General features: G+C 36.6%; 2 protein-coding genes across 3 annotated transcripts; one reads left to right on the forward strand and one right to left on the reverse strand.

The window, feature by feature from the left end:
* The first annotated feature begins 2,313 nt into the window (after window positions 1-2,313).
* LOC116005052 (40S ribosomal protein S4) lies at window positions 2,314-4,508 on the forward strand. Of its 2 annotated transcripts, none has more exons than XM_031245278.1 (6): window positions 2,314-2,467; window positions 3,016-3,093; window positions 3,192-3,372; window positions 3,561-3,658; window positions 3,753-3,938; window positions 3,981-4,508. In XM_031245278.1, exons 1-6 carry the CDS (start codon window positions 2,465-2,467, stop codon window positions 4,269-4,271), a joined length of 837 nt encoding a protein of 278 aa, XP_031101138.1. In that variant the 5' UTR covers window positions 2,314-2,464; the 3' UTR covers window positions 4,272-4,508. The 2 variants fall into 2 exon arrangements, with proteins under 2 accessions (XP_031101138.1, XP_031101140.1); XM_031245280.1 differs by having other exon boundaries at window positions 2,315-2,467; window positions 4,023-4,508.
* A 10,117-nt stretch (window positions 4,509-14,625) lies between these two features.
* Window positions 14,626-20,219, reverse strand: LOC116004545 (cell division cycle protein 48 homolog). The gene is made up of 9 exons (XM_031244641.1): window positions 20,063-20,219; window positions 19,759-19,924; window positions 17,946-18,174; window positions 16,613-17,379; window positions 16,308-16,529; window positions 16,120-16,191; window positions 15,746-16,027; window positions 15,181-15,540; window positions 14,626-15,102 (listed from the first exon to the last, which is right to left on the reverse strand). Exons 1-9 carry the CDS (start codon window positions 20,089-20,091, stop codon window positions 14,809-14,811), a joined length of 2,421 nt encoding a protein of 806 aa, XP_031100501.1. The 5' UTR covers window positions 20,092-20,219; the 3' UTR covers window positions 14,626-14,808.

Here is a 20,219-nt window from a genome sequence, read left to right on the forward strand (position 1 = left end):
TAGGATTTTGAGCTAAATAGTGTGTTTTGTGTATAGTTGCAGCCAATTACACTATCAAGAGGAAAAAGAAGCATATTGGAGCCAAAATAAGTTGATTTGGAGTAAAAAGTGAATAGGAAGAAAGCAAAACGACATTTGGAAGTCATGGAGTTATAAAATTTTAAATATGAAATTATGAAATTGTGAACATAGTGAACATAGAGTTATAAAATTGTGAACATGGAGTTATGAAAATGTGAATATGGAATTATAAAATTGTGAACAAAGAGTTATAAAACTGTGAACATAGACCCGATACCACATTGCAAGGTGGACCCGGGTCCATAGCATAACAACTGAAGGTCAGTCAGTTGTTATGCCCATGGACCCGAGTCCATCTTGCAGGGTAGACATGGGTTCATGTTCATAATTTCATAACTTCATGTTCACAATTTTATAGCTCTACGTTCACAATTTTATAACTCTATATTCAACATTATCAAAACTTTATGTTCAACAATATATCACAATTTTTGAATCTATATAACAAAATTGTGAATATAGATTCAAAAATTGTGAATATTGAGTAATGTAATTTTGTATATTGAGATCTATAATTGTGAATATAGCGTTTCAAATTTGTGAATATAGAGTTCTAAATTTGTGAACATAGAATTCTAAATTTGTAAACATAAACCCGGGTTCACGTGGACCTGGGTCCATAGCATAATTTGCCAAGGCAAGTGGCGACTTTGCAAATTGCGAGATTGCGACGGGCTGCCGCGATCGACTGGCGAGGAGGTAGTCCATGTTCACAATTTCATAACTCTATGTTCACAATTTCATAACTCTATATTGTGAACATATAGTTATAAAATTGTGAACATGGAGTTCAAACTTACATGTATAAATTGTGAACATAGCGCTATATAGCGCTATGAAATTGTGAACATGGAGTTATAAAATTGTAAACACAAACTCGGATCCACCTTACAAGGTGAACCCGGGTCCATAGCATAATTTGCCACAGGCAGTTGTTATGCCGTGGACCCAATACGATGCCGTTACACAATTTCTTTTTAAAAATAAAAAATAAAAAAAATTAATGGTGTTAACGGCTCCTCATCACAACAGAACACCAATCGTTATACCGTGCACCACGGTGCACATAGCAATGTGCACCACGTACGTAAAACGACGTCGTTTTGGTGTTAGTGGACGCGGGCGCGAATGACTCCAAGGAATTCATTATCTGTAATACACATAATCATTATCTAGAATACACAAAACGTTTGCCTAGAATATACAGAATGTTTGCCCAGAATACACAGAATATTGACACACAATACACAAAACTCATCCTCCTAACATTCGAATGCACAAACACATCACAACATGTGTTAATAACATGAATATACAGAATATTGACACAAAATACACAGAACTCATCATCCTAAACATTCGAATGCACAAGCACATCACAACATGTGTTACTAACATGAATACACATAACGGTTGCCTAGAATACACAAAACAGTTGCCTAGAATACACAGAATGATTGCCTGGAATACACAGAATATTAACATAAATACAGAGACCGGCCAAAACGGGAAACGTGATTTCTAAAAAAACGGACGATTAGTTTACAATGCTCAAAACGACGTCGTTTAGGTACGTGGTGCACATTGCTATGTGCACCGTGGTGCACGTTATAATTTGCCACAAAACACAAACTCTACATTCACAGACCCTATACTTCATATTCACAATTTGAAAACTCCACATTTACACATTACAGGGCTATATGTTTAGTAACTATATTACCACTGTTATGCATTCACACATTCAAAACTCTATATTCACAGGTCCTATACTCCATGTTTACAACTTGGGAACTCCACATTCACACATTACAGGGCTACAAATTGCTAAAACTCTGTTAACTCTACTACATATTTAAACATTCATAACTCTACATTCACAAATTCTATACTCCATATTCACAATTTGAAACCTCCACATTCACACATTTCAGGACTGCTAGAACTCTGTTAATTCTACTATAAATTCACACATTCATAACTCTACATTCACAAATTTTATACTTCATATTCACAATTTGAAATCTGCAAATTGACACATTTCAAGGATATATGTTTAGTAATTTTTTTTAAAAAAATAGTGAAACGGTGTCGTTAGACATTTAGGAATTAGGATTTTTGGTCTAACAACTCCATGGCCATTAACAGGTCCATGATCCATGATATAAAGATTGATTGGATTAGGCTTGGGCTCACAAAAGGCCCAAATAAATTAGGCTCACTAGTGAAACCTAATATGAACCCAAATATAAACGCTCATCGTCAACATAGGGTTTAAGCATTTGAGGTTGCAGTTTCAGCATCAAGCGGCCGAACCCTACAGAACAGCCGGCGGAGGCTGAAGTCTTAGCGCGGCGGCGATTCTCAGTTCACCACCACCAACATGGTTACTCTCTCTTCTCGTTTTATTAAATCGTTGATATTAACTGTTTATATTGTTGTGTTTGCCATTGTTATTCACTGCTTTGTTTCACTTTTCTTTCTTTGTTATAAATGAGGATTCCTCGGTTTGGATCTGTAGTATACACGTTGAATATTCAGTCGTTGATGAGTAATTTCGTAAATTTGTCGATGCTTACTGGAACAAGTGACCTCCCTTTTGTCTGTGCTTTCCTCTGTGTAAATGTGTGGATATATATATATATATATATATATAGAGGATTAGTTCAAGCTAAGCTTCCCTAAGTAATAGTTGTTATGGATTTATCTTCAGGCCAATGCCTTTTGCTCCGATCCATAACATGTTAGTATGTTGCAACACATTCAGTCTTTAATATTGATGATAAAATCCTTTGCAGCTAAAAAAAATGATGGCATACCTGAATTCCTGATCAGAAATCATTGAAGTTTTGGATTTATGTATTATTTTTTCTCATTGGTATGATTTGTGTTAACATATTCAGTTTATGTATTCTAATTGCTCTCTGTTTGCAGGCGAGAGGGTTGAAGAAGCACATGAAGAGGCTCAATGCGCCTAAGCATTGGATGCTTGACAAACTTGGGGGAGCTTTTGTAAGTGAAGGGCTGTGGAAAAACTGTTATCCAATGATTGTTTTGTTGCTTAGTGCCACTGTTTCCTTAACTGTGGTCTTTCTAAATTGCTTTTGCAGGCCCCTAAGCCTTCTTCTGGACCTCACAAGTCAAGGGAGTGCTTGCCATTGATCCTCATCATTCGAAACAGGCTTAAGTATGCCCTTACTTATCGTGAGGTCATTTCAATTTTGATGCAACGCCATGTTCTGGTTGATGGCAAGGTTAGGACAGACAAGACATACCCTGCTGGTTTCATGGGTGAGTACATTTCCTCTGTTTTTAGGTTGTTTCTGTTAATTTATTGAAATACACCAAGGTCCTGATTTTGATGAGCAAGTGTTGATAGAGAATTACTTCAGTGTATGCATGTTTTACTTTTTTGTAATTTATTTTCTTTTTAAAGTAACTTGACAGTGGAGAAATTCATCAAACATTTGACTTTTCAGATGTTGTTTCAATTCCTAAGACAAATGAGAACTTCCGTCTACTTTATGATACCAAAGGACGGTTCCGCCTTCACTCCATTAGAGATGAAGAGGCAAAGGTTGGTATACATCTCTTTTCAGAGTGTAGGATGTGGAATAGCTCTATTTTCACTGATAGGAATATTAACTTCCTGCTGCATTCCTATTTTGCAGTTTAAGCTTTGCAAGGTCCGCTCTGTGCAATTTGGAAAAAAGGGAATTCCATACATTAATACCTATGATGGCAGGACAATCCGTTATCCTGATCCCCTCATCAAGGCCAACGACACTGTCAAGTTGGACTTGGAGAGCAACAAGATTGTTGAATTCATCAAGTTTGATGTTGGAAATGTTGTTATGGTGACTGAATTCATCAAGTTTGATGTTGGAAATGTTGTTATGGTGACTGGTGGAAGAAACAGGGGTGTTGGAAATGTTGTTATGGTGACTGGTGGAAGAAACAGGGGACGTGTTGGAGTGATTAAGAACAGGGAGAAACATAAGGGTAGCTTTGAGACTGTCCACATTCAGGATGCCCTTGGACACGAGTTTGCTACCCGCTTAGGGAATGTGTTCACCATTGGCAAAGGTACCAAGCCCTGGGTATCTCTACCCAAGGGGAAAGGTATCAAGTTGACCATCATTGAAGAAGCCAAGAAGAGGCTTGCTGCTCAGTCTGCAACCACTGCTTAATACAACTGTCAGCATTACTTTGTAGCCTTATATCCAATTTGAAGTATTTTGTCACTTGAACAAGTTTTTGTTTCACCAACTTGCTTTTAGCGACACTTATAGTCTTATCAATGTGAGCTGTTTTTGCATTTGACAAATTTGTGTTTCTGCATTTCTTTTTGTGGGACATAAGGTAGAGTACTGTTTTATATTTCAGCCTATCCCTTTAGTATTAAATCAGATTCTATATTTGCTTAACATGTTTCTCTAGTTGCGATGACTGTCATTTAAGTTGGCCTCTTGGTGATATTGTGCCCTTGTAGTTGACTTGTACAAACAGCTCTTGTCGGAGGATGAAGATTGTGGTGTTTGAATGTAAACTTATTGCATGTTAAGACAGATGGTGGGATTTGAATTGAAGTTATATACAACTTATTTGCATACTAAATAATCAGATTATGGTCTTGATGATGAAATTTACAGTTTTGCATCCTAAACTTTACAATTAAAAGATTACATCCTAAATAATCAGATTATGGTCTTGAATTGAAGTTATATACAACTAAATTGCATCCTAAATGCGCAACTCTAAGAGTACTAAAATTCTTTGCTTGAGCTACTGCGTATTTGCATGCTGGGCAGAAAATCCATGAGCCCCACCCCAATATTGCTCGTGTGCAGATTGCCCAGAAATGGTTTCTATTGGTTCGCTCAAACTAAACACGGATGGCAGCAATTGATGTGAGCTCAAAAATTTCTGGATTCGGCTTCATTCTCAGGGATCACACTGGTGCTTTTGTTACGGCAAAAAGCTCCATCTGGGATGGTATTCTAGAGCCAACTATGGCGGAAGCTATTGCGATTAGAGAAGCGCTAAGCTGGTTAGGCAAAAAGCTCCATGCGATTAGAGAAGCGCTAAGCTGGTTAGGCAAAAAGCTCCATCTGGGATGGTATTCTAGAGCCAACTTAGGCAAAAAGCTCCATCTGGGATGGTATTCTAGAGCCAACTATGGCGGAAGCTATTGCGATTAGAGAAGCGCTAAGCTGGTTAGGCAAAAAGCTCCATGCGATTAGAGAAGCGCTAAGCTGGTTAGGCAAAAAGCTCCATCTGGGATGGTATTCTAGAGCCAACTTAGGCAAAAAGCTCCATCTGGGATGGTATTCTAGAGCCAACCATGGCGGAATAAGCTATTGTGATTAGAGAGGGATGGTATTCTAGAGCCAACCATGGCGGAAGCTATTGCGATTAGAGAAGCACTAAGCTGGTTGATTTAGATGGGCATTACATCAATTTGTGTTTAGTCTGATTCCAGTTAGATATTCAAGGGCTAGGTAGTCTTCGTTGCAATTCTTACATTGACCTTGTCCTTAGTGATATTTGTGTCCTAGCTAGTGTTTTCCCAAATATTGGTTTTATGTTTGTTAAACTATCCGCGAACACGGTAGCTCACTTGTTGGTCAAAAATGCCGTGATCAATGCTCGTTGTAGGCCGTGGTTGTCCTCCCCCCTTCTTTTGTTTCTAATGTTATTTTGGCTGAGGCAAGTTAATTAATGCATTGAAGTTTACTTTCAAAAAAAATAAAAAAAATATTTGCTTGACCTCGTCAGCTATGAATTGGTTTGCGTATTTGCAATCATTATTACTTCATGGATCATAAATATAAAATATATTTTTAATAATATAGTAAAAGTATATTATTTGTATACGTAAAGTATATTATTTAAAAGTACATTATTTTATATATTACGTAGTATCAAATAATGTACATTCAATATACAAATAATATACTTTTAATAGTCACATACAATTAAGTTTAATGAGTTAATATTACCAATTGGGTCCTTCGAGTATAGTGACATCGTGCCTTACTTGGCCAATAGTCACATATGGTCCTCCTAAACTTTCAATTTAACCATGTTTAGTCCTAAACTTTCAACTTAACCATCAATGGTCCTTCAACTTTCAAATTTGACCACCCATGGTCATTCAACTTTCAAGTTAATTAACCACCCATGGTCCTTGAACTTTCAAAATTTTAACCATCCTTAATCCTAACTTTGTCCTTACTTAAACTAATGAAAAGACCACGGGTGGTTAAATTTAAAAGTAGAAAGATCACAGATGGTTAAATTGAAAGTTTAGGACTAAACGTGACAATATCACTATACTCGAGAGACCCAGGTTGATATTAACTCTAAGTTTAATTAATTGAATGTTTTATCTTAATATCAAGAATTGAAGTTTGATAACAACAATAAAAAACAATAATAATAAAGTGTTGAGTTTCTAGGTCAAGAGTGTTAGAAATAGTAATGGTTAGGCTAAGTGATCGAATAAAAGAGATTTAAATAATGTAGTAGTAATAGCTGGCTAAGGGATTCGTTTCTATTAGGCAAAGGCTCAGAGCACCAAACTTAGTATTTTACCATTAAAATGTAATGCTGACTTATAAAGAAATAAAGTAACTTTTGACATAGATTAGAATGCTTGAAAATTATATTACAAGCATGGAATTGATGGCTTGATACGAGTATGGACTGGTTTGATATGTTGAAATTTAGTGCAACATACTACATATTAACTTTGTTATTCTTGTCTCAGTTATTTTTATTTAGTCTGATTTTAATCTGTTATGGTCCTCCTTGTATTTAGAGTTATAGCTATTATTTAGGATAAATAATTTATTATGACTTTTTCAAGTTCAGTTGAGGTTTTTGATGAGGTGTTTTTCTTTTATATATTTAAGTGAATGCTTTTGGATGCTGTCATTACAGTGAAATAAACACCATCTATACCTTCTTTACTTATGGTTTTGTTCACATTATATATATATATATATATATATATATATATATATATATATATATGTATATATGATCGCGTTTAGGTGCGTATGGGCCGCCCAGGAGAGAACTGAGAACGCTTCTCAGCGCGCCACGTGCCCAGATGTAGTTGCACCTAACGTTATAACTAGGTGCACCTAGGTGCATGAATGTTAACAAGGTAAATTACTTGCACTTATAAGTGAAAATAGGTGCACAAGTGCAAGTAAAATGTATTACAGGTACAACTAAATTGTACACTGAGCATCAATACTAAGTGCACCTAATGTTATAACTAGGTACACCTAGATTGCACCCATGTGCATGAATGTTAACAAGGTAAATTACTTGCACTTGTAAGTGAAAATATGTGCACAAGTGTAAGTAAAATGTATCGCAGATGCAAGTGAAATGTATTGCAGATGCAAGTGAATTGTACATTGAGCATCAATACTAAATGCACCTAATGTTATAACTAGGTGCACCTAATGTTATAATTAGGTGCACCAGGTGCATGAATATTGACAAGGTAAATTACTTGCACTTGTAAGTGAAAATAGGTGCGAAAATAGGTGCACTTGTAAGTGAAACTAGGTGCACTTATATCACAATTACTTGCACCAAAGTTCGAGTTATTTACGAAAATGCCACCGTATCATTTTTTTTTAAATTACATCTGATTTGTTGATCTTGACACGTGGACGGCAATGCGTGGAAGCTTATCTACAAGGGCAGGATTTGTGGGAGCTTGTCTCTGTGAGGAGGTAATACCAGCAGATACTCCACAAAATGCCGAGTTACGACGAAAGTGGATGATTAAGTGTGGCAAAGCTTTGTTTGCTTTGCGAACATCGGTCAGTAAGGATTACTTCGAGCATGTACGTGGTACAGGGTCTCCTAAAGAAGTGTGGAGACATTTGAGAAGTTGTTCGTCTGTAAGAACACGATGAGACTCCAATATTTAGATACCGAACTTGCTGAGATGGTCAAAGTTAATCTTTCGATTCCAGATTATTTTGTGAAAGTCAAATCTTTGTGTTCTGAAATTTCAAAATTGGATGAAGATGAGCCAATTAGTGACGCTCGTTTGTGTCGTTGTCTTATTCGTAGACTGTGTAAGGAGTTCATGCCGTTTATCTCTTCGATACAAGGTTGGGCGACTCAATCTTTTATCGTTGAGCTTGAGAACCTCCTTGCAAACCAGGAAGCTTTGGTAGCTCAGATGATTGGTGATAACAAATAGTCATTCCCTCAAGTGGAGAATGTTCTTTATACAAAAGGCAAAGCGAAGGAAAATTCTTCCTTAAAACAACCTTCCCGGCTAAAACAGAAAGGCAATCCAAAGGCACTAACAAGAGTTGCTATAGGTGTGGAAAACAGGGACACCTAAAGCGTAATTGTCGCGTGAGAGTGGTGTGCAATCAGTGTGGGAAATCTGGTCATATTTAACAAAATTGTCGTGTAAACCTCGATGGAGAGAATGTGGCTCACGAACCTGCTGAGCTTAAGCAACACGAGTGGAGCATTGTTTGTCTATTGAAGTTGTTGATCAACCTGTTATTCTAAGCTCGGTTGAGCAATGAGGTAATACTGCTTCTATAAATTATAGAACAGACTGGATTATTGATTCTGGTTGCTCTCACCATGTTCCTCATGTTCGTCCGCATAATGGAAATAGAGTAGTCGTCACTGCTGATAATCCATTACATCATGTAATAGAAGAAGGGCATCTTAGTGTGAGGAAAGATGCTTCTGATATTTCTCTGGAGGATGTCTATCATGTTCCTGGTTTGAAGAAGAATCTTGTTTCGGTGTCACAGATTGTTGATTCTGGAAGGTATGTTCTTTTTGGTCCAAATGATGTGAAAATTATTTCCAATATGAAAAACTTTGATGCTAACATTTTATTTACTGGAAATAGAAAAGATTCGTTGTATGTCTTATCTACCAGTAGTGCATATGTTGAAAAGGCTGGAGAAAACTCGAGTGCTGCGTTGTGGCATGCTCGACTAGGCCATGTCGGTTATCAGTTGCTGCATAAAATTTCAACAAACAAACTTCTTGATGGAATTCCTCTCTTAAAGGGAATTCATCAAGATGTGGTTTGTCCTGGTTTTCCGTTTGGAAAATCACATCATCTTCCTTTTCTAACCTCAAAGAACAAAGCCACTACTGTGCTACAACTAGTGCATTCAGATTTGTTGGGGCCAACAAGAACGCCCGGTTATTCTGGGTTTCATTATGTAATGGTTCTTATTGACGATTTTTCCCATTACACTTGGGTTTTTTTCTTGAAATACAACAGTGAGTTTGCCCAACCGAAGCCGACCGAATCTGAGATGCTGTGGACCGAACCGGCGACCAAACAGCGTTGGTTAATAGGGGTTCGGGTGGGGTCCGACTAAAGTTTAAGGTTGCGTATGTGTGTAAGGGTGCGACGTCGTTTGGTCATAGTATGTATATATACATACATATATATATATATATATATATATATATATATATATATATATATACACACACACACACACACACACACACACACACACACACACACACACACACACACACACACACACATATATATATATATATATATATATGTTGATAAGGTTGAAAGGCATTCAGTCATTTGCGCAGTCGCGATTCTGAAACTAGGGTTTCTCACTTCTTCTCCCTTCTCTTTCGCGATTCTGATTTCTCTCTTCTTTGATCTCTAGACTCTGGTCTAGTGGTCTCTCCCTTCTCCCTTCGCGAATCGCGATTGTGATTCACTGATTTGTTCATTTGTCTAAGACTCTGGACTCTGAGTTCTCTCTATTCTAGAGTCTAGAGTCTAGAGTCTAGTCTGTTCTCAACTTTTCGTTCGTTCTCCAGTGGTAGTCTGGTGGAAGCCGTGTTGGTGGCTGGTGAAGTGGTGCTGTGGACTGTGGCTTGTGGTGGACTGGTGGTGTAGTCGACTGTCGACTTCGACTGGTGATATTTGTACAAAGAAGCCCTTGTTCTCCGGGGTATTGTGAGAAACGAAGTAAATCGTCGAACCTTAGTTCTTTAAATTTGATTTATTAAATTTATATGCATATTCTGGTGGAAGCATTGACTTTTGATTGCAAACCCTAGTTCAATTTGTATGCTTATTATGCGAATTTGTGATATGTTATGTCATAGTATGATATTCTAGATTTATGGTGGAAGCACAGACTTTTGATTGCAAACCCTAGTTCAATTTGTATGCTTATTATGCTAAGTTGTGATATGTTCTGTCATTGTATGATAATCTGGTGGAAACACTGACTATTTAGTATTTACTGCAAATTTGTATTCATTGACCATTATTGGTGAACATTTGAATAAGGTGGAAGCACGGGAAAATATTGAAATATGTATCAGTGTAAGTCCAAAGGGTGAAATACATAAAATGATGAACTGTACAAGATGACAGGTTCCTAATTCTAGATTTCTTTGTGTGATACTGCGATTGTATCACTTTTATGTTAAATTGTTTACAAATTACAAGTTTATGGATGTAAGACCCTTAAATTACAAGTTTAAGCCTCAATTATGAAATTTAGAAAAATGATGAACTTTGAAATGCCTGTCTTTCTAAGTTTTTGATTCTAGATTTCTGTAGTTATGTGTTCTGTGTATAGTATCTGAAATTCTACAATATGTTTCCCACTTTACTGATAGTATTCCATTTCTTTAGATGGAAAATATCAGAGAGTCTGGTAGTCAACCTTCCAACTCTTCAAATGATGGGCCTACAGTGGTGGAAGCCTAAACTGTTGACACAAATAGTCAACAGAATGTGCAACCTACTGCTGAAGTTCTTGCAAAGAAAAGGAAGCAAGTTGATTCCAGATCAAGAGTTTGGGATCATTTTGAAAGAAATACTGATGCTAGTGATGTTACTATAAAGGCAAAGTGTATATATTGTGCCAAAGTATATCAATGTGAATACAAAAAAACATGGTACTTTATCTTTGAGAAGCCACATGCTTAGTTGTCTGAAAAACTCTCACTCTAAAGACACTAGACAATCACTTCTGACCTTTCAAGCTGTACAAATTCTGATGCATCTCAGCCTAGTTTAGGTGAGTTAGGAACCTGGGTTTTTAATCAGGAAGCTGTTAGGAGGGCCTTGGTTGAAATGACCATAATAAATGAAATACCTTTTAGATTTGTGGAGGGTCCATGGTTTAGGAAGTTCATTCTGGTGGCTTGTCCTATGTTTAAGGTTCCATCTAGATGGACAATAAGTAGGGACATCAGTCTGATTTATGAAGAGGAAATGCTGAAGGTAAAATGTTTTTTTAGGGGAAACACTCAAAGAGTCAGTATCACAACTAACTCTTGGACTTCTATTCAGAGAATTAACTACATGGTAGTGACTACTCACTTTATAGATGAAGAGTGGAAGTTGAATAAGAAGATTCTCTCATTTGTCCCTGTTACATCACACAAGGGTGAGTATATTGCAAAAGCCCTGGAAACTTGTTTGCTTGAATGGGGGATTAGGAATGTATATACTATTACAATAGATAATGCATCATCTAATGACACTACCTTAGGTTTTCTAAAAAAGAAATTGTTGTCTTGGGGAACATCTACTGTGAAAGCCAAATATATTCACATGAGATACATTGCCCATATTCTAAACTTAGTTGTGCAAGATGGGCTGAAATATTGTGATGTTTTTGTGAAAAATGTTAGGGAAGCTGTGAGATATGTGAGAAATTCACCTGCTAGGCTTAAGAAATTTAAGGACATGTCTTCCGGGATTGGAATTGAACTAAAATCTTCCTTATGTCTAGATGTTCAAACAAGGTGGAATTCTACATATCTTATGTTACAATTTGCAATCTCTTACCAGAAAGTGTTTGAAGCATTTGAAGAGAGTGATAATTCCTTCAAATCAGATTTGGGAGAGTCTGTTCCTGATTTTCTTGATTGGGAATCTGTTAAGAGTTTGGTGGAAGTCTTGAAATGTTTTTCTGATATGACAATCAGAATTTCAGGTTCTTTATATGTCACATCTAACACTTTTTTTTTTGAAATTTCTGATTTATATTGCCTCTTGAATGGCTTGGTGGAAGTTGGTGGGCCTGTGAAACTTATGGGGCTTAATATGAAGGTCAAATTTGAAAAATATTGGGGTGAAATAGATAAGATGAATTTTATGATATTCTTTGCAAACATTCTAGACCCCATGGACAAATTAGAGTACATGCCAACTCAAATCATTCACATGTATGGTGAGGAAAAGGGCAAAACCTACTATGAGAAAGTGTTTTCTGGTTTGACAGAGTTGTTTGATGATTATGTTGTCTCTACGCCCTCTAGTACTCCTACTGATGTCCCTGCTACTCCTGTCAGTCCTTCTGAATCTTCACAATCTACAGTTGGGAGGCCACAACATTTGTTAAAGTCCCAGATTAAGAAACAAGGGAGGCCACAACATTTGTTAAAGTCCCAGATTAAGAAACAAAGGATGGAAAGTGGGGGAAAGAAAAAAAAGATTAAGAAACAAAGGATGGAAAGTGGGGGAAAGAAAAAAACTGAATTGGAAATTTACTTGGCTGAGGCAATTGTTGAAGAAGAAACTTCTTTTGATATTCTTAGGTGGTGGAAGCTGAATGCTGCAAGATTTCACATCCTTTTTAAGATAGTTGGGGATGTCTTAGCTATACCAATATCCACTGTTGCCTCAAAATCTACTTTCAGTACATCTGGTAGGGTTTGACAGAGTTGTTTGATGATTATGCTGTCTCTACGCCCTCTAGTACTCTTACTGATGTCCCTGCTACTCCTGTCAGTCCTTCTGAATCTTCACAATCTACAGTTGGGAGGCCACAACATTTGTTAAAGTCCCAGATTAAGAAACAAAGGATGGAAAGTGGGGGAAAGAAAAAAATTGAATTGGAAATTTACTTGGCTGAGGCAATTGTTGAAGAAGAAACTTCTTTTGATATTCTTAGGTGGTGGAAGCTGAATGCTGCAAGATTTCCTATCCTTTTTAAGATAGTTGGGGATGTCTTAGCTATACCAATATCCACTGTTGCCTCAAAATCTACTTTCAGTACATCTGGTAGGGTTTTAGACCCTTTTAGGAGTTCATTAACTCCTAAAATTGTGGAAACTTTGGTTTGTACTCTGGATTAGCTTAGACTGCCAAACACCCCTTGTCAATTGAGGAAAATCTTGAGAAATTAGAGAGATTTGAACAAGGTTACACACTAAGTCACTAACACTTCTTAGTTCATAACATTCATGCAATTTTAATTTAGTTTTAACATTCTACTGTTTTTAATTTTGCAGAATTTGGTGCTGATGGTGGCAATGCAACTGGGAGGATTAGTGGTTCTACACTTGCTACTATTCCTGTAATGATATGCTTTATATTTTATACTTTATACTCTTTTATTAATGTATTGTATATACTATTATTCATGACTGTTGTTGCCCCTATTATTGAGTGTTGACCGATGAGGCAGTGAGGCATTGGGGTTTGGTAACTGTTTTAATTAGTTGCTGCCCCTAGTTGTCCTATTGAGGCTTGGTAACTGTCTAGTTGCTGTCTTTGTTGGTAAGTTGGACAGTTGGTAACTAGTAAGTTCCTAGTAATGATTCTATAATTGATTATTCAATGACATTATAGTTATGTATTTATGGCAATGATGAAAGTTCCCACCAATGATCTGAAATATAGGGGATTAAGCTGGTATGTTGCTCAATCCTCATGGGGATGTTGTAGCAATTTGCCCTTAATCCTAACTTTGATATGGACAAAAAGCTTACTGAGCCAACTTTATAATTGTCTAATGTTTAATTATTTTATATTGCATAAAATGTGTTTGTTATTTGCTAATATTCCTTAAGTTTGAGTTGACAGGAAGAAGAAGAAGTACTATTCAACTAGGGGAAGTAGGAAGTACTGCAAAAATGCAAAACTGCAAAGTGTATTTATTTTTGTAAAGTTGTAAAGTACTTAACTGGATGTACTTAGACAGTTAGACCTTTCAGTAAGTTAATAATTTGCATGCACACATTAGTTTTGTCAACTTATCAATTTTTGCAACTGTGTGTCTGTGTCTAAGTTGTATTTTTTGAAAAAGGTCTGTGTCTAAGTTGTATTTTTTGAAAAAGTTGTTGCCTTGTTTAAGTTGTTTTTGTAAATTGTAATGCTGTCAATAGTATTATGTTTAATTGTTTATGTATGATGTAACTTCTTCAATTACTGTGTAACATTGCAGCTTGTTATTTTTTCCAAACATTTATAATTTTTAAGTGATTAATTCAAATTCAAATATTTATTTATTTTTGTAAGTTTGACTTATCCGAATTGAATTCAGATATCCAATCGATAAACCTGAGTAATTTTTATAAATATAAAACGAAATTGAATTTGGAAATTAATATTCGAAACCCACACGGATTAGCCTTCCCGACATCCGAACCGACCCCACCCGACCGATGCATACCGCTAGACGTGATTTGATATTGAAAAAATATAGATATAATAATATAAATTTAAAGAAAGAGATTAGTATAGAGTGCGTAAGATATGAGATTATCTGACGTTTACCGTATATAAATATTTAATCCATATATCAAGAAAAGGGAATTGCAGTGCAAGAGTAAAAATATCTGAACGGAAGAGGATAGTCGATGACCAATACAGTAGTAACAAAAAAAAATAAAAAATACTAATACTAAGGGCTGCATATCTAAAACTTAGCTATACAAGTCGTCTTCATCAGCTGCTGCAGTAGAGGTTGCAAATGGGTCGGCTCCAGAGGCCCCGCCACTTCCCGACTCAGCAAAGCGGAATTCAGTTCCAAAACCGCGAGATTGTTGCAGTGTTTGAGCAAATGCTTGGTATTTGCGTATATCAGCATCACTCACACTCCGACGAGCATATTTCATGGATTCCTCAAAATGTGCAGGTTTTATCTCTGCAAATTCGTCCTCAGCATCCTCTTCCATGGAGTCGGGATTCTCCCTCCTCTGCTTCTCCCTTTCGATATCCTGAAACAGGATTCAATGGTGTAAACACAGAACAAATATAAAAATTGAATGAGATAATAGAGATGTGAGGTGGCATACTTTCTCTATGTTCTCCCGTATGGCATATTTGCATGCCCTCTGGCAGATCTCTGTGATATCGGCTCCACTAAATCCATGAGTGTATTTCGCAAGAGCTCTTAAATCGACATCTTTGGAAACTGGAGATTTTCTCAGACAAGCTTTGAAGATCTGATGCCGAGAATCTTCATCTGGAAGAGGGATGTATATTAATTGGTCAAGACGACCGGGACGAAGGAGTGCAGGGTCAATAATATCTGGTCTGTTCGTAGCTCCAATAATGAAAACAGTCTTCTTTGCCGTCATGCCATCCATTTCAGTGAGAAGTTGGTTAAGAACCCGATCAGCGGCACCACCAGCATCTCCAACACTACTACCCCTCTGCAACAATATCAACAAGAAACACTAGTTAATACAAATATAATGCTCCATAATATAACTCACAAACGGTTCATCAACTTCTTGTCATCTTATATTTTATATTATTAACAACACCTCAATTGAACTAACCTCTTTCAACCTATCAAAACTCTCTTGAACTTGTTCTTATTGAAAACTTCTTAAATCAATGGGAGGAAAATACTACCTGAGTTGCAATAGAGTCAAGCTCATCAAAGAAGAGAACACACGGTGCTGATCCTCTAGCCTTGTCAAAAATTTCACGTACATTGGCCTCACTTTCTCCAAACCACATGGTGAGCAATTCAGGCCCTTTAACACTAATGAAGTTGGCTTGACACTCATTTGCAATTGCCTTGGCCAGTAAAGTTTTACCACACCCAGGGGGGCCATAGAAAAGAACACCTTTTGAGGGTGACATACCAAATTTTTCAAACTTCTCTGGGTGTTCGACAGGATATTGCACAGTCTACAAGATAATTAGAAATTAGATTAATTAGCATGATCTGAAAAATGGATGAGGAAAAACATGAATACTGTAAATTGACCATTCGCAATTACCTCTTGAAGCTCACGTTTAACATTTTCAAGTCCTCCAATATCTTCCCAGCTGACATTTGGCACTTCAACAACCTGCAGGTAAATTCAAAACAATAAATGCAATGAAAGTTTTGCTCTTCCAAAGTCATCCAAACCACACTTAGAAAGATACCATGCCACTAAATAGACATTTGTAATTGTAAACTTACAGTCTCACGCAATGCAGAAGGATTGCTTGTTCCCAGAGCAGTTTGGAAGTGCTCATTTGAAACAGCCATAGAATTCAAAACTTCAGCATCAATTGTCTCATCCTCCAGATCTATGACATCCATTTTTTCTCTGATACATTGAAGTGCAGCTTCAGTGCAGAGAGCAGCAAGGTCAGCACCAACATAACCATGCGTGTCTTTAGCAATTCTCTCCAGGTCAACCTGCAAAATAGAGTAACCATTAACAAGCACACTCAAAATTTACTGCAAGAAAACAAACTATCAAGCAATAAAGGAGATCTTACATCCTCAGCAAGTTTCATATTCTTAGTGTGAATGCGAAGAACTTCAAGGCGCCCAACTTCATCTGGAACACCAATGTCGATTTCCCTGTCAAACCTACCAAACCTCCTGAGAGCAGGATCAATGCTGTTGGGACGATTTGTAGCTCCAATAACTATAACATGAGCACGGGACTTCAATCCATCCATCAAAGTTAGGAGTTGTGAAACAATTCTTCTTTCAACTTCACCATGTGTCTTCTCCCTCTTGGGAGCAATTGAATCAATTTCATCAATAAATATAATAGATGGAGCATTCTTTTCAGCCTCTTCAAATGCCTTCCTAAGGTTGCTTTCACTCTCTCCAGCTAACTTGGACATAATTTCTGGCCCATTGATACAAAAGAAAAATGCACCAGTTTCATTGGCAACAGCTCTTGCTATCAGTGTCTTCCCAGAACCAGGAGGGCCATAAAGCAAAATACCCTTTGGCGGTTTCACTCCAATGGATTTGAAAAGTTGAGGGTGCCTCAATGGCAGCTCTACTAATTCACGAATCTGAGCCATTTGTTTCCTCACACCGCCAACATCATCATACCCAACTTCATCAAGTCTATCCTCATCCTCCCTCCTCACTGGCTCCCCCTCACAGAAGATTTCAGTGTCTGGAGCAACAACACAATATTCCCCTGGATCAGTCTCAATGATCTTGAATTCCACACTTCTCATACCCCCTCGAACAAGGAAGTGGTCTCCTTTCCTCAAAGGACGATATGCCTCCAAAAAGTAAGCTACAAGCAAAATGTTCAATTATTAAATGAACAGGTAATTAAAAAAATCCAATCCTGTCAGATTATCTACACAATTTCAGAAGAGAGACAGACAAGCATAATTTCAAACAATAATTGTTCATCAAAAGAGGAGAAAATGCTTATTAGGGATAAAAAAAAAAAAAAATACTTCATCAATCGTTTCTTTTTTTTTTGTAGGTACTTTATTACATAATTACATAGATTATGGTGATTACTTGGATATATACCTTTGACAAACAAATTAAGCCTACTGTAAGAAGGAAAAAAAAAATTAGGATATCAGGATATTTAGCTACTAATTATAATAAAACCAAAACTTTTTCCTCTTTCCACAGTAAACATGAAAGCGTATAATGCATGGGAACTGTCATAAAAACCAGAGTTAAAATAGATTACTAATTTTCCTTATATTAAACTATTAAAGTATAACATTTACTCTGGGAAACATGCAGCAGCTACACTACTACTAGACTCCTTGTATCAAACTATCAACCAAGAACCAATGAGTATGGCAACTCAGTAGTGAAAACAAGTTGCATACTTACGTTTCAAGTATGATTCAAAGAGATCACCGGTGACCCCTTCAATTGTATCATCTATAGGAAGTATGTGCACACGTTTCCCATACTTAACATCTGGACATTGATGTACAGATACAACATCAGCAAGTCGGACCCTCAAATTTGACCGGACAACTTTATTCATCCTAATCTTTGCCTCTTCACATGTCTCATCAGCAAGAGCAATAACCACCGTATCTTTCCTTTTTTTCCCCTGTAAAATAAATGAGACAGAAATAAATTATGAGTTTCCCGAAATGAGAGGCAAACATCATATCTAGAAAATCCAACCAACAAATTCATTTCAGTAAACTGATTTATGTAGTTGTGCACTTGTGCTTTATGCTACTAAAGTCAAATTAGAAATTTTCAGATCATATCAACTAGTTTTACACACGATAAGTAAAAATATTCCCATAATAGCATCAAATACATAAACAAATTTCCTAAAAATAGTTACATTATGATGGTAGGATTACTCACTCAATTAAAGAAGAAAAGGCATTTATCCCATACAATCTAGTAAATCAGGTATAAACAGGACATAAATTAATCAAAAAGCATTAGTTAAAAGGAAAAAGACAGGAACTAGTTCAAAAAAAAAAAAAGTTAGATACTACAATCCATACCCAACCAAATGTAACAATCATTCTCAAAGTAACAACAAAATGTAAAATATGGCTCAATTATATAATAGAGTAGGATATCTGAAAAATAATAATAATAATAATAATAATATAATAATAATAATAATAAATCAATTCATGGTTAACCAAGGTGCATATGCCAGTAGCTTCGTGCAACTCAATATTCTCACCGTTCCATTGAAAATTATTTAGTATAGCCATATTTTTAATTACATCAACCAGAATTGCCACAAAGAATCTACAGAAGACCAAACTGAAAACTAGCCAAATCTAAAGATGAGAACAAAAAATTCTTCACACATTATACACATCAGTTATTACTAGAGGTGGACACTGAACCAAACAAACCAAAATCAAAATCAAAACTGACTCAAACTGAACCAATCAAAGCCAAAACCAAGCATACAGGTTTGGTTTGAGTTTGGAATTTTCACCAAAACAAAAAATTTGATTTTGTTCTGGTTTGACCGACCCTTGATCCCGACTAAAACCAAACTGAACCATAAACCAAACTATAAACAGAACTCTAAAATATGTCATTTTATATGAAAATATATAGCCTAAAAATCCTAATCAGATGTGGATTTTTACTTTCTAGCACTGTTTTGAGTAAAAAGGAAGCTTGTTCTTTGTTTATCATTATAATTGTAAGTTTTTATTTTAATTTGAATATTCTCATGCATGATCAGTTAATTTAAAGGTTCTTTGGATACGAAGACTATTTTGATTTTTGTTTGTAATACCAACTCAAACCAAAACTGAAATATTTGGTCAAAACCTCATACGGCCACCCCTAGGTACTAAAGGGTTCTGTCAAATAGGAGTAGATCATAATGCAGCATGAATTGACTTATGCCTAAGTAGTATACCCGTAGAACAACAATTACAGAAATACAATAACATCTCCAACATCCATTATGTTGAAACCCAATATTACCTTCCAACTCAAACAATAAAAGGGCATAAAGTTCAGATTACTAAAAAAAACTGTTAATCAACATACAAGATAAGATTAGTAATTCACCAAAAAAGGCAAAACATTTAATCAAACTCTTTCTCAACAGATATGCTACAGAATGGAACGATTCTAACACAAACTGTTTGGACATTCAGACGGCGTATGAAACTTGAGCCAAAAAAATCGATGATACCTTAATCAGAATCGTGTCTCCACGGAAGAGCTGGAGCTTCTCCATGGTAGCAGGGTGGAGAGCAACGACGGAGTTATCGTCATTGATCGCCTCATCCACGACGAGCCGATTCGGCGCCTTCTTCCGCTCCAGAATCGCCGTAGAGAAGTCCTTCTTAGTACTTTTCCTGGAAGAATCGAAAAAGAGGCAATCGCATCAAAAATCAGAAGTAAAACAACCATAGTTTCGAAGTTACAATGTCTCCGATTCATCGGTGACGATGAGACCGAAGGCGGTTGAAAACTCAGGGAGACGAAGAACTCACGAGTCAGATGACTCGGCTTGGTGACTCATCTTCGATCTGAAATTGGGTAGCCGAGGACGACGGAGAGATAGCGAGAGATATTTTGCCGGAGAAGAAAACCGGATGCTTGCGAGAATAACGAGGAAGTAATCAATCGACGCTTTTAATAGTGTCCCAC

This window comes from Ipomoea triloba, chromosome 14, assembly GCF_003576645.1.
Source record: "Ipomoea triloba cultivar NCNSP0323 chromosome 14, ASM357664v1".
NCBI classification, from domain to species: domain Eukaryota; kingdom Viridiplantae; phylum Streptophyta; class Magnoliopsida; order Solanales; family Convolvulaceae; genus Ipomoea; species Ipomoea triloba.